General features: G+C 41.9%; 1 protein-coding gene across 12 annotated transcripts in view; it reads right to left on the bottom strand.

The window, feature by feature from the left end:
* DOCK9 (dedicator of cytokinesis 9) overlaps window positions 1-14,257 on the bottom strand; it is a 286,418-nt gene that overhangs the window by 82,024 nt on the left and 190,137 nt on the right. For all 12 annotated transcript variants that reach the window (XM_079779188.1, XM_079779189.1, XM_079779191.1 and 9 more), the window contains exons 10-14: window positions 6,574-6,648; window positions 4,964-5,104; window positions 4,486-4,689; window positions 3,988-4,110; window positions 219-301 (exon numbers count right to left, since the gene is read on the bottom strand). In XM_079779188.1, the coding sequence (XP_079635314.1) occupies window positions 219-301; window positions 3,988-4,110; window positions 4,486-4,689; window positions 4,964-5,104; window positions 6,574-6,648 (626 nt within the window). The remainder of the gene's footprint in view (window positions 1-218; window positions 302-3,987; window positions 4,111-4,485; window positions 4,690-4,963; window positions 5,105-6,573; window positions 6,649-14,257) is intronic.

The following is a 14,257-nucleotide window of genomic DNA, read 5'->3' as shown; positions in this document are numbered from 1 at the left end:
TCCTTTCTGTGACTCTAATAAATGATTGTTCAGATACAGGGCTTACTTACTTTTCAACTTTACACATTTAAATCCTATTCGTCTCTGGGCAATAAAGAGAATAGGTTGGTCGATCTTTAACTCTATCTATCATCTATCTATCTATCTATCTATCTATCTATCTATCTATCTCCATATATCTACATCTATATGAAAGGTATAAAAGATGTTCCCCTTACCTTGCTGCCCAAGCAAATGGCATCCTGTACTGTCCGAGTCTTTGGCATGCCTGCTTGGCATTCTTCAGCACCTTCTGAGCAACCTTGAAGACATCAGAATAAAGCCATGTGATGCCGAATCCCACTGACAGAAGAATTATCATCTAAAGAGCTTGTGCAGAATCCCATAATTTGGGGATACATATTCATTATTAAAACATTATAGGTGTTGACTTGTTAGGGCAAGGTTTTTAATTTTTATATTTTTGCTTTCTGAGTATAAGTTCTGCTATTTTTCACTTCCTAATAACTAGTTTTGGCTTTTTGTGGGTTAACTGATTAACCCTATAGTACACAGTGAAGCAGATTTGCTTTTAGCTTATGGTGTACACATGGCAGGTCTATTAATCAACTATACCCCATCGCTAAAGCAGATGACCCTTTATTTTCCCAAATTTGCTTGTACTGGGATATTGCATTGTTACCAATGCAAAGACTGATTCATTCAGAGTGATGTGTTGAAGGGCTTTTTACATTAGTTAAGTACATCCAAGACAAACCAAGTTTAGGAAAAATAATCTAGTTCCTGTAAACCAGCGTGTGCTCTGCAGACTGCAACATCAGCATCAGGGGGAAGCTGTAAGTAATGCAGAGCCCCAGGCCCTGCCCCAGGCCTCCTGGGTCAGAACCTGCATCTGACCAGACCTCTGGTGACCTGTGTGCACTGGGACTGGGTTTGAGAAGCACTCATCTAGAAGGCTCAGAAGTAGAATAATAGAGCCGTCTGTCTCTAAGTCAAATTGAAACCAGCTGTTTGAATCTATAAGCTATTACACCTCTCTAGGTTCCACTTTCCATACCTTAAAAATGAAGGGCTTAGTTTATACTTTTCATTACAAAGCATTATGATTCTATCATAATCATGCTGTGGGAATTGCTGCCTTCATGAGTGAACTAGAAAACACATCTTGATTCAAACAGATATCAGAAGCTCAACTAGGCCCTCCTTTTCTTCTTCAAGTGGGGTATATTCATGTGGGGGACTCAGGGGGACACAGTCACAGGGTAAAATGGCCTACTTTCCTGGGTGGCAATTTGGGGAGAAACTATTATTTTTCAGTTTAACAATAATGACTACATTGTGGAGTAAAATGCAACATCTGCATAAAACTTAAAGCTAAAACACAAGGCTTCAAGTAAATTTCACTTTTCCCTGCAGTGAATGAGGACTGAGCGTTCAGACTTCTCAAAGGTGCAAATAGATCATAATGTAGTGAAAGTCAGAGTGAGAAATTCATATTTCCCTTTGGGTTTGTTTGTTTATTCCTTTTCTTTCTTTCCTCCTTTCTCTCTCTCTCTCTCTCTCTCTCTCTCTCTCTCTCTCTCTCTCCCTCCCTCCCTCCCTCCCTCCCTCCCTCCCTCCCTCCCTCCCTTCCTTCCTTCCTTCCTTTCTTTCCTTCCTTTTTTCCTTTCTTTCCTTTCCTCCCTCCCTCCCTTTCTTTAAAATCTGTTCGTGATGGGCCTACAGACTTCTCATAAAAATTTTCTCCAAAACAAAAATTTATTCCAAAAGATGTTCTACACCATATTGGAAAACATGAAGAGACAATTTTTATATATAGAAAAAAATCATCCCTCTGTCATCTCTCTGCCAAACCTTCTATTCGGATGTAAGATGGCTGAATGTTAATCTCTGCTTTAACCTTTTGCACTCGGATGTCGAGTGTGACTCGGCGTGGTTAGCATCGGTAGCAGGAATCGAGAAAAAGCAAGTGAGTGCAAAGGGTTAATTTACTACCTCAGAGGTGTGACTAAATGGAACAATGTGCACGTGGCGAAGCTTTACATCGTAAGTGATGAAGAAACAGCAGATGTCAGCAGATGCTCAATGGACACTGGGGAGAGTGTGGAGTGTAACGTCCAGCCCACAATGCTTTTTTCCACAGTGATTTTTGCACCAACATGAGCAGCCACATTTCAAACCGTGCATGTGGCAGATAGAAGTAGCAAAACTGGTGCATTGTGGCCTTGGAAATGTGTTGCATGCACAGTCAGGGGAGTAGATCTTATCTTGGGCCTTCACTGATTATTAATCAAAGTATCATAGAGCTAAAAGAGCTCTCATCCTCATTTTTACAGATTTGATTTAAAAAATAAAACAGCTTCTCTCTAGAGACCAAACTTTACTCAGCTTTTATCAGCCAGAAACACATGCTGTCTGAAGCAATGCACCTGGAAAATGGGCTTTTACTTGACTGGGGCTGAAATAAATGATAACAAGGTCCTACATAGGCCAGTGGTTCGTGGAATCCCTATTAGCACTGTCTTTTACATTATCTGTTTGATCCTAGCACTATCCCTGAGAGGAAGGTATGGCAGGGAGCAACATTATCCTTCAACTACAGATTAAATATCTGGGGCTCAGAGAGGTGGCATGATTTATCCAAAGTGTCCAGGCTAGTTAGGTGCTCAAGCACTTACATGTCTGACTCCTAGAACCTGTTCTTTGAGGGCCATCCTGCATTCTGGGACACACTGGTGATGTATGGGTGGCCACAGAGAGGGGGAGAGGAAACTAAGTCAGCTCAGCAAATCTGTTGGAGCCTCTGGGTGTCCCCTCCTACTGCTGACCAGTCCTTGGTCAGTATATCAGGGCAATCTTCAAATGACCATGTATAAAACATTTTTAAAAATAAAAATACTGTAAAACTGGCAGGACAGCACTTGACAGCTTACTCTAACCAGTAGCTCAGAGTGCAAGCAAGTGACAGTCAAGTGTCCTTTGGCCACTCTAGCTGTGTGACAAGCCTTTGAAAAGCTCAGTTTTCTGAATATGAAAGGAGGTCTTGGACTAGATGACTTCTAATAATCAATAATGTAGAGGTGAACATAATATGGTATGCTCACATCTACATATTCCCAGGAAATAAACAGTGCTTTGCACATACACCACACATATATCTTCTTGTTTCCCTTCCTTCTTTGACCTAAGGTTGCACTACCTCTGCCACCACAACCCTGCCCCACCTGACAAAACACAAGTAGACCTGGACCACCAATCCTACTGGCCACACCACCTGAGCCAGACTGTCTCCCAATCTCATCGCATTTTTAAGTATAAATGGACCCAAATATAATTCCAGAACCTGAGAGAGACATCAACAAGTGAAATAAACTATCTATATATATAAAAGCCTAAGCAACCATTAAGACTGAATGAATGGAACGACTGGCCGGTAGCTATGATGTGCACTGACCCAGACCTAGCTGCTGGGGCCCTGACAGCCCCAAATCTGGTTCACCCGCACCCCGGACCCAGTAGGAGGGAGGAGGGAGCCCAATTCCGCACAGAATTGGCTGTTGGTTAGCTTCCCCCAGCAGCCTGATCCTCCTCCCACCCCCCACCCCCTGCATCGGCCTCGATCATGGGCCAGGCCAAGGGACCCCACCCATGCACGAATTCATGCACCAGGCCTCTAGTTTGAATATAATATATGAACTTTATAATGACAGAAAACTTACTACTAAACTGATAATTCCTCTGCAAATTATTTGATGATGTTAGGATAGACCAGCCAAATGAAGCATTTTATTTACACATAGGACTACTTTTCATTGATAATTGAATACATAAAGTTAAATATAAGAGTAAATCTATGTACAGAAGTCTACATCTTTTGAAATATAAATATGATTTAACTTTGACGTCTTTAAGCATCTCTACTTCAATGGAAAGCCTTTTTTTTTCCAATTGCTATTTAACTTCACAAGGCACACAAGTCATCCCTACCTTAGAAGAGTCGGAACTTTTCATGTATGGCTCTGCGACGTGCGTGATGCTCCCCTGGAGGACCTTTTCGATTCTAGCCACGAGAAATACATCTGGATGAGGACACGTGACTGAAAATATTCCCTAGGGGACAAAACATTTTCTTCAGTAAGTAGAAGTCACAGCCACAGTAAACAAATCCCTTGAATATTAAAGGTTCTAAAGCAGCAAAGAAGGGTGAAACCGTTTAGCTATTAAGAAGCACCCAGTGCCAAACTGGTTAACTGATCAATAGTTCATCATCTGCTCAAATAGGCTTTTGGTGGGGGAGGCAATTAGCAGAAACTTTAGAAAAAAGAAATGAGAAATCCTTCTCTCAGGCTTTCTTTGACTGTTGAATCAGATAAGCTGTTAATATAATCAACAACCTTTCCCCAATTAGCACTACAGACTCTATGTGTTTACATAGCATGTGCAAGCTATGTCTTGGCATCCTGACTGCTGGGCTCAGGTCCCCACCTGCTTTGGATACTGCATGGCAGCTTCATGGAGGATGTCCGGAAGGGTGGGCGAGCTCTGCCCGCTGCCATTCATCAGAGCGGAGGATGGGGTGGCCAGCATCTGCCTCACGGAGAAATGGTTCAGGTCCACGTGGAAATCGGCAGAAATCTTCCGGTTGTCCTTTATGTCAAACAGGGATAGCGTAACAAAGAAAGGCTCTACCTGAACAAAACAAAACAATCCAGACCATCACTGAGGCTCAAAGAAGAAATTACTGGACTTATTTATGATTGTGGCTATAAATTTCCGCTAAAGAGAAACAGCCCCGATCCCCATCCTTTGTGACAAACATCCTGTCCCCACAGGCTAAATAAGCCCCCACATCCTGACCTAAACATTGTACCTCCCTGATACCAAGAACTAGAATTTCATGTCTGCACTGCAATGGGAACAACTGAAACCTCTGTTTCTTTAGGAAATCTTTTTTAAAAATTACATTTGTAGTGGGTCCTTCTTCATTTTCGGCAACACAGCATTGCAAATTGAAAGATAGATCATTGCACTTGACAAGAATTCTTTTTCCAAACTTCTCTTCAAATGGCTTCACTTCTGGCTCAGCTGATGGTAAATCAAGCTTCTTTAAAAAAAAAAAAAAGCAAACATATAAATACATTGTGCTCACATTAAAAAAAATCCCATAATAATTGTACCCTAAAGAAACTGCCATATGGAAAAGCCATATACACCCTTACTCACAATAGTGTTACTATTTTATAAGTTTATACAGTTTATAAAAATGGTAAAAATGATGGTATATCTACTTGATGGATTATTATGCAGAGTTTAAAAATTATGGTTATGAGCAACTCAGTGTCCATCAACAGATGAAGGGACAAACAAAATGTCATATATACATACAATGGAATAGCATTCAGCCATGAAAAGCAATAAAATCCTGACACAATCTACAACATTGATGGATCATGAAAACAATAGGCTACGTGGAATAAGCCAGACACGAAGGTTAAATATTGTATGATTTCACATAAATGAGGTTCCTAAAATAGGCAAATTCACAAAGACAGAAGGTAAAATTGACGTTACTAAGGGTGAGGGGAAGGAGGCATGGGGAAGTTATTGTTTAACTCAGTGGTCGGCAAACTGCGGCTCTGTTGACTAATGAGTTTGCCGACCACTGGGATAGGGGCTTAATCACAAGGAACAACAACAGCCTGTAATTATTGGAATCGAAAGTCTAGGTCAGTGGTCGGCAAACTCAATAGTCACCAGAGCGGCAAACCGCGGCTCGTGAGCCGCATGTGGCTCGCGAGCCGCCGTTTGCCTGCCGACCACTGGTTTAACTGCTAAAGAGTTTCTGTTTGGGATGATGAAAAACTTCTGGAAATGGATAGTGGTGACAGTTGCACAGCACTGTAAATGTTCTTAACCCTAAATTGCACATTTAAAAAGGGTTAAAATGGTAAATTTCATGTTATGTATACTTTATCACAACAAGTAAAATATTGTCAAAATATATATGGTTATAAAGCCTGTGAAGAAACACAGAAAAACATTTATTATTAAAGGTAAGTGGGGAAAAGAAGTTCCATAAAAAATACTATCAATGAAGAGGGGGGAAATATAGAGGGAAATACTGCAGAACCATTGTCCCCTCAGAGCCACCCTATTGTGGGCACTCCATGCCTTGGATTTTGCTGGGACACAGATGTGGACCACATGCACTCCAAAGCTTGTACTTGGGGTTGAGCTTGAGCAAGTCAGGAAATATCACTGTCTACTGGGCATCTGCAGTGATGCTTGTTCTTTTCTGACTATTACTTTTATGGGGTAAATTATATGTTCTTTGTGGACCTAAGAATGTCTTTGGATAACTCTCAATTTTCAACAATCAATTGAATATCAAATATTCACAATGGTTGGGCTACACAATGAGATTACAGCCTGTTTTTATTTTTCCTTTTCCCCTTGAATTTTATATATTGTTGTTATATTGCTTGTCAATCCAAAATAAATAAATAAAGAACCTGTCAAAGTTTTTATTTCCCAAACTTAGTTTTAAATGTTAAACATTAAAATAGTTCCTACCTGGGCATCCGGGTCCAAGTAAAAAAGTTTAACTCTGCTTTCACTTTTCAGTTTGATTTCTGCTTCTCGGGTACTCTGATAACAAGATAAACAAAAAATACAAAAAATATAAATTACATTTAAAAATAGCCCTTTTCTTACAAGGTGTCCAAGTATGTTTGAAAGCCACCCCCTCCTGAAGCGCCAGGCTGCCAGACGACTCTGCCCTCAGCTTGGAGAGTCTGTCAAGGAACAAGGATAGAGCACACTGTGAGTGTGTGTGTGGTGGTGGGGGGTGGAGGGAGGTGTGTGGGGAGGAGGTCAATACCTGATCCCTGACTTTATGAAGCTGACAATCAAATGGAGACCCAAAAACAATACAAAGAAAGCAAAAGAGAATAATTAGTCGGCGTTGGTGGTATAGTGGTGAGCATAGCTGCCTTCCAAAAGAGAATAATTAAGCATTCCTATCAAGAAAGCCTTCACGCTGAGACCGGTTTGGCTCAGTGGATAGAGCGTCGGCCTGCGGACTCAAGGGTCCCAGGTTCGATTCCGGTCAAGGGCATGTACCTTGGTTGCGGGCACATCCCCAGTAGGGGGTGTGCAAGAGGCAGCTGATCTATGTTTCTCTCTCATCGATGTTTCTAACTCTATCCCTCTCTCTTCCTCTCTGTAAAAAATCAATAAAATATATTTAAAAAAAAGAAAAAAAAAGAAAGCCTTTATAATGTAATTGAACAGGGGCCGGGCTTTGAATGTGGGGTGGAATTTAGATGGCAAAAAGGAGAACCACAACATTTCAGGCTGAATGAAGAGGATGCACATCATGGATAGATGGATACTGTCTGTGAAAATGAGCCCAGATGGCAGAAAAATTTAGGGCCCACTAAAGACCGAGGGTACATGCAACGGAAGAGAAAGGGATGTGTTTTGAATGGCAGGGTAGAGAACACTATGGCAGATACTGAAGGACAGCCACAGGTGTTTGTGGCAGGGAGGGGGCATTGTTGATTCATTAAATAAAATATTTATTGAGCACCTATTATGTTACCAGGTACTAGGGACACAAATATGAATGAAACAAAGTCCCTGCCCCTAACGAACACTAGCTGGAAAGACAGGATATAAATAGGCAATAAAAATGGCAAAAGAGCATAAGGGACAGTGAAAGCTAACCTGTACCAGGAGGAGGCAGTCAGGAAAAAGCTCCCTGAGGAAGACCATCTTGAAGGACCAGGACACTTGGGTAGGAAAAGACAGAAGAGCATTCTAGGAGGAGATACTGCAGGTACTAAGGTGCAAGTCATACCTGAGCAGTTACCAAACCATTCGTTATGACTGAATGCTTGGGCATAATGAAAAAAAGTAAAGAAAACTGAGTTGGGGATTTGTATGTTAAGGACTGGAGATTCCATTCAAAATCCAAATAAATCCCACAATATTTTAAGCAAAGGAGTAAAATAACCAGTTCTGCATTTCAGAAGCATCACTCGGGTAGGGCTGAGGAAATGGATTAAAAAGGGAAAGACCAGGAAGCCCACATGGTGTTTCCTGGGTTATCACAACCGCCCCCTCAGTTGTATAGCAAGAACCATAACCAACTCCACGTTCCTGGCTTGAGAAGCCAGTAACTAAGGTAGGTAATTCAAGAGGAAGAGCAAGTCTGTGGAGAAGGTGATGAATTCAGAGTTTGGAGATGTATCTGGGATTTCCAACTGGAAACACCCAGCAGACAGCTAGAGATGAAACTTGAGCACAAGGTAGGGATGAAGGCTGGAATCACAGACGTGGAGAAGAGGCCATTGAGACATAGGGTGGCAGAGATGGGGGCTGCAGAAGTGGGAATGGGAACAGAAAGAAGAAGCCTCTAAACAGGGGTCCTCACACTTTTTAAACAGGGGGCCAGTTCACTGTCCCTCAGACCGTTGGAGGGCCGGACTATAGTTTTAAAAAAAACTATGAACAAATTCCTATGCACACTGCACATATCTTATTTTTGAAGTAAAAAAACAAAACAGCAAAAACACCCGCATGTGGCCCGCGGGCCGTAGTTTGAGGACGCCTGCTCTAGCATATCCACAAGACCTACATCATCTCCAGCCACATTATTTCTCACACCTGGCGCCTCTAAGCTATATCCTGTTCTTCTTGTTACTCTGAATCTCAACGGTTAAGTCTACAAATCTACAGAGTCAGAATTGGATGTCCTCTCTCATGTGCTCCTTTCTGCAAAAACCACAAGTCACATCGTCATACCTCAGGATGGGAGGGGTCAGTGACAGCCACAGTGGAGAGGGTATCTCGTCCCCTCTGCTGGTGGCTGAACGAGGTCTACTAATACATTTCTAATCATAGCCAATGAGAAATTGAGCATTGCCTTACTTTTCTCAGGCGTGTAGCTGTTATGATAGGTTCTTAGCAATGACCCAAGTTCTATGATCACTGTATTTAACCAACTATCTATAGGTCTAGCAAAATGAAATGACCATCAGAATACTAACTAAGAAACTGGGTTCTAGCTGTGACTCAGTCGTTAACTGGTGGTCTGAACTTGAGCAAGCCACTTTGCCTTCCTGGACTCCATTTTCATTTCTGAGCAAAAATACTGAACAAGATGATGGCTCAAGTCTCCCGCCACAACCAAGTTCACCTGGATGCCATCTATGAGAGCTTCAGGCTCCTGGAGATTGAGGGGCATTCCTACAGGTTGTCTCTTCCTGCTTTCAAGGGAAAACACGTGCGGGTGGCTGAGGCAGGCTCCTATCACCTTTCCTAATTTTCCACATTGAAAGAACATGTAGATCTAAAACTACTTAACTGAGCTCAAAGAATTTACTTTACTTGGTACAGAGCCAGGATGTTTCCTAACAAAAACATCAGAACGAGGTGCTGCGAGCCACCACCAACAGTGATGCCTCCCACTCCTGAATTTCTGCTAGAGTCCATCAACAAAGGCGAATGCTGTGATCCCAGACGCTGGAGCAGAGCAACGGGCTCTCAATGCGGATGCAATTCCCAGTGTCTTTCTCATAAATGCTGGCTGTCTCAGGCTGGCTGTGCTAGGAGATGAGACATGAATAAAGCAAGAATGACTTGCCATGAGCTCCATACAATTAGAGGACAAACAGGATGCAGACATATAAAAGAAGAAAATCAACAACTAGCCAAAAATAGACTCAACGCATCCTGATGTTGCCACTAATATCCAAGAGATATAGTCTCCACTGGAGAAACCACTGAAAGAAGGGACCACTTTAGATGTAAAAATAACCTGAGTTTATCATCCACCTTACATACACTGGCAGCTCTGCTGTGAGACAGACGAAAGCAAACTCGGCTTCTTAAAGTGCCTCCCGTCCCTCCCAACACCCAGGATGCATTAAACAGAAGGGATGCCCGACAAATAGTGTTTGAGGAAATTACCAAGTAAAGCCTAGACCATAAGAAAATGAGGCTTGGGAGCAGCAGGGCTTTGCCCTTGAGCCAGGGAATAATAAATATCTGGAAGCATCATAATGATAAAACGCATATTTATTGATAACAGCAAACATCTCTATACTGGGTATCACGCTAAGTGCACATTTAAATGTTGTACAAACGTAGGAGGCAGGCACTATTACTGTCCTTGTTTAAAGGAGAAGACACTGAGGCTTCTGTGGTAAATACTTTGCCTTAGAACTCACAACATCAAATGGAAGCCTGGATTCTGAGGCTGACTGGCTTCAGAGCTCAGACTCTTAACAGACAAGAAAAAAGAAAAATTGGTAAAGACTATGAACAGGCCCGTCAGAAAATAATGTAAAGAAATAAATATATGAAAATATGAATAACATCACTACCAAGCAGTGAAATACAAATCAAAGCAGTGAAACATTTTTCACTTTCTCTGGTGAGGATGCAGAAAAATGGGAATGTGACTTATTTCAACCTACTGGGAAAGTAACCTGTCAATATTTAAAGTGTTAAAGATACAATAACCTCTGACCCAGAAATCCCACTTTGGGGAATTTCTCCTACTGAAATAAGAGTGCATGTATTTAAGCTCATAAATATATTATAATGTTTATTGTGTACTATTTGTAGAGGCTAAAAACTGAAAATAACCTAAATGTTTGTAAATAGGGAGATGGTGAAATAAAGTGAGCAATATCCATATCTGGAATATCACACAGCTATGAAAATAAGTAAACTAGATTCAGGGGTAGCTATGAAATGTTTCTAAGTGATAGAACAAGTTGCAGAGTAACATATAGATCACGAGCATATTGGTAAAAATAATTAAAAACACTACCGGGGGGTGAGGGGGAAGGGAGAAAAATGTGAGATATCTGTAATTCTGTCAACAATAAAAAAATTAAAAATACTACATATGTGTGTATGTTTCTATGAGCAATTGGTTTGGTGAAAGAGGAATTACAACATGTTAATAACATTAGTGTTCTCAGGAATGTGGCAATGGAGCATGAGGGAAAAAGTTATCTTTTCTTTATATAACTTCGGATATTTTTATTTATAATGGCAAGCATATTTATTTTTACTTAAATTTTTGGTAAAGACAAAATAAATTCCTGTTATGTACTCTTACAGTATAAAGGCCTACAAAATATAACTATAAACAACAACAACAACTTCTCCCACAGACTATGCCATCCAGCACTTCTCAAAGTGACAGAAACCAGCTCCGCTCTTAAAATAACCTGTGGTTAGTTCCTACTGTGGAGGTAGGAAAAACTGGACTGGCACTTCCCCAAACCCTGCTGCTGCCTTCCTACCCAGAGCCCATCTAATATTCTGGGTTCAGTATAGAGGAAAAGAAGAGGAAAATGAAGAAAATGGACAGTGACAGAGCTGTTCTCTATAAAAACCGACACTTGCTCAGAAGTCAAAGAAGAGAATGATTCCTCTAAAACAAAGACTATTCTTCCCACTTCTGTATACCCTAAGTTTAATCACTAATGACACCCTGACAATGTCCCCCCTGCCCTTGTCCTAACGAATAATTATGGACCAAACATTTCAGAGTTTCAAGAGGGACTGCAGTAGGCCTACTTTATGTCCTCAGTTTACCTCTGAGCAGACAAAACAATCATAGGTCAAAGACTATGGCCACCAGCGTTTCATTTTGAGAATTAGTTATCAGAATTATACTGTGTTGACTGTTGGGTCATTTAACCAAAATGGATTGGAATAGGAAAATTTAGCAAAATCCCTTGAGACCAGAATATATAATTTTAATTTAAAGAGCTGCCATGATTTGTTTCTACTACTTCCAAGATAGCCAACTCCCTGGGACCATCATCTCGTCCTGTGTCACAAAGCTATAGGGGAGCATTTTAGAACAAGGAGGCCCAAGGAACGAACGCCAGCTGACCTCACAAACACAAGCCTCGCAAGGCCTTTGTATCATAATACAATTACACAGTTTTCTGGACTAGGATGCAGAGAAGGCAGCATCTGTCACTGACCTTAGCAAAGGTGTCTATGAAACTGTTGGATTCTGACATGGACTGCTGAGTTTGGCCACCTGACCCTTACTCAACCTCCATGAGATTACAGAGTCTGAGACACCATGCTTTATTCTGTGCTCAACTGTGGAAGATTTATCCAAAAAGATAAGTTCATTGGCTAAAAAGTTATGTGGTATTTGGATATGAGCAATTTTGGGTTAACATGAAACAATACTTCTCTTTCAGAACCATATGGGGAGATCAAATTAAGGTGAGTTGCTGTTCTCTTAGGGAAAAAAAAAGATCAAAAATAGAAAAGCTGTGGAGGAGAAAAATATAAGGTGGAAACATGAGTATTTTCTTCATTCTGTCTTTACACAAGGAGGGATATATGTCCCTATGTCACCTAAGATAAATATAACCAGAGAAAGAAATTATTAAATAAACTAGAGGCCCAGCGCACGAAATTTGTGCATGGGTACGGTCCCTAGGCCTGGCCTGTGATCAGGGCCATCTTTCTCGGCTGCCCACAGCCAGCCCTGCCCCCTGCTACCACCCACCCCCATTTCCTCTTTCACCATAGGGTGATCAGTGCCTAATGGCCGGGGAAGGGACTGAGAGGTCGGCTGTTACCTCTCGCTTGCCAGCCCCGCCCCTGCCGTGGGTTGCCTTCTGTGTGTGGGGCGGCCAGCAGGATGGGGGCCTTGGCCTAGCGCCGCCCGCATCCCCCAACACCCACCCCAGGTTCCCAATTCGCCATCAGATCAGAGCCTGCCAGCCGGGGAAAGGAACCGAGAGGTGGTCAGTGCACCTCATAGTGACTGGTCCAGCAGTTGTTCTGATTGTTCTGCCTTTAGGGTCAATTTGCATATTACCCTTTTATTATATAGGATAGTAAGCAGGTTTACTAATCTCAGCATATTAACCCTAGACTTCGAAGGATTAACTAACTTTATAGTTTATATAATCAATAAAAATCTTTATAAGAGTAAGTACTATAAATGCCATTATATTTACAACAAGCATGTTTGGTGCCATAGTAGACAGTAGGAAGAAAAGAACAGGTATTAGGGTACATGCAGCATGTCGCCCAGTAAAACAATAATAATATTCAGTACTAATTGTATAAACAACCTTAGGGCCAACAATACACAAAATATTCCGAAAACCTAAGTTCCTATCGTCCCTACCACATGTAAAAGGCCTCTCCATTACATTCCAGAATGAGACTTCAGTTATTTTTGTACTAAAACAACTTCCTGTCACTCATATCCTCTTTGGTCACGTCTCAGTCCCAGTGGAAACAAAAGCCGGGGCAACAGGATAAATGAAGCAGAAAGAAGAGGACCTGCCATTAAATTACACCGTTAAGGGCCCTCTGCCTGCCCCCATTGTTCCAGTCCTTTCTCTGAAATCCTACCTGTGTCCTGATCCCCTGCTGGGCCCTTTCTTGCACCTTCCTTCCCTGGTACTGGCCTCTTTACTTCCTCAGCTCCTGATTAAACTCCCCTCCTTGCTCAGCTCTGCTTCCAGACTCCCCTCTCTCCTTCCCACTCCGCACTTTCATCTCAGATTCTCCACTATGGAATCCATTCTTCCTAAAAGTAGTTATCGGCTAACTCCCCTGCTTTTTTTTTAACAGGTACAAATGATCACCCCCGCACGCTGGAGGGGGTTGTAAACAGCCAAAACCACACCCATCCTCGGGGCGCTGGACTGTAAAGGAGCTGCGAGCCGGCATAGTGGGTGCCTGAGCCCCTCTCACTGGGCACCACAGAGGCACCACCATGGACCCCTGCGCCTGCGAGCGTGATGGCAGCACAATGACTGAATGACAATACATCTCCATCTTCTTTATTTCCCTCTGAAAAGTTACCTTTTGCCTCTTTCAACCTTCTTAAATCAAAAGAGCTTTAAAACCGCTTGAGAGCCGTGGAGGAGGGGAGGAAGCAATATGCTGCATTTTTCAGGCTTTGACCATGACCCACAGTAAAAAGTTCATTTGCATCACAACCCAATGCACATACAATGTCTGTATCTATACCTATAGCTGTAAAGTACTATCTGTCATCATTAAGGGCAGTGTACTTTCATATCCTCTATTCAATTCTACCCTTTAGGAAAAAGGAAATCTGGGTCACACAATGCTGAGCTAAAGAAGCCCGACACAGAGAGTGCACACTGTAGGATTCCATTTGTAGGAAGGTCTAGGATAGTTGAGACCAGCCTACGATGACAGAGGTCAAAAGAATGAGAAT

Source organism: Cnephaeus nilssonii, assembly GCF_951640355.1.
Source record: "Cnephaeus nilssonii genome assembly, chromosome: 8".
Taxonomy (NCBI): Eukaryota; Metazoa; Chordata; class Mammalia; order Chiroptera; family Vespertilionidae; genus Cnephaeus; species Cnephaeus nilssonii.
Note: the sequence above shows the minus strand (reverse complement) of the source record. Positions and strands in the feature narration are given on the sequence as shown.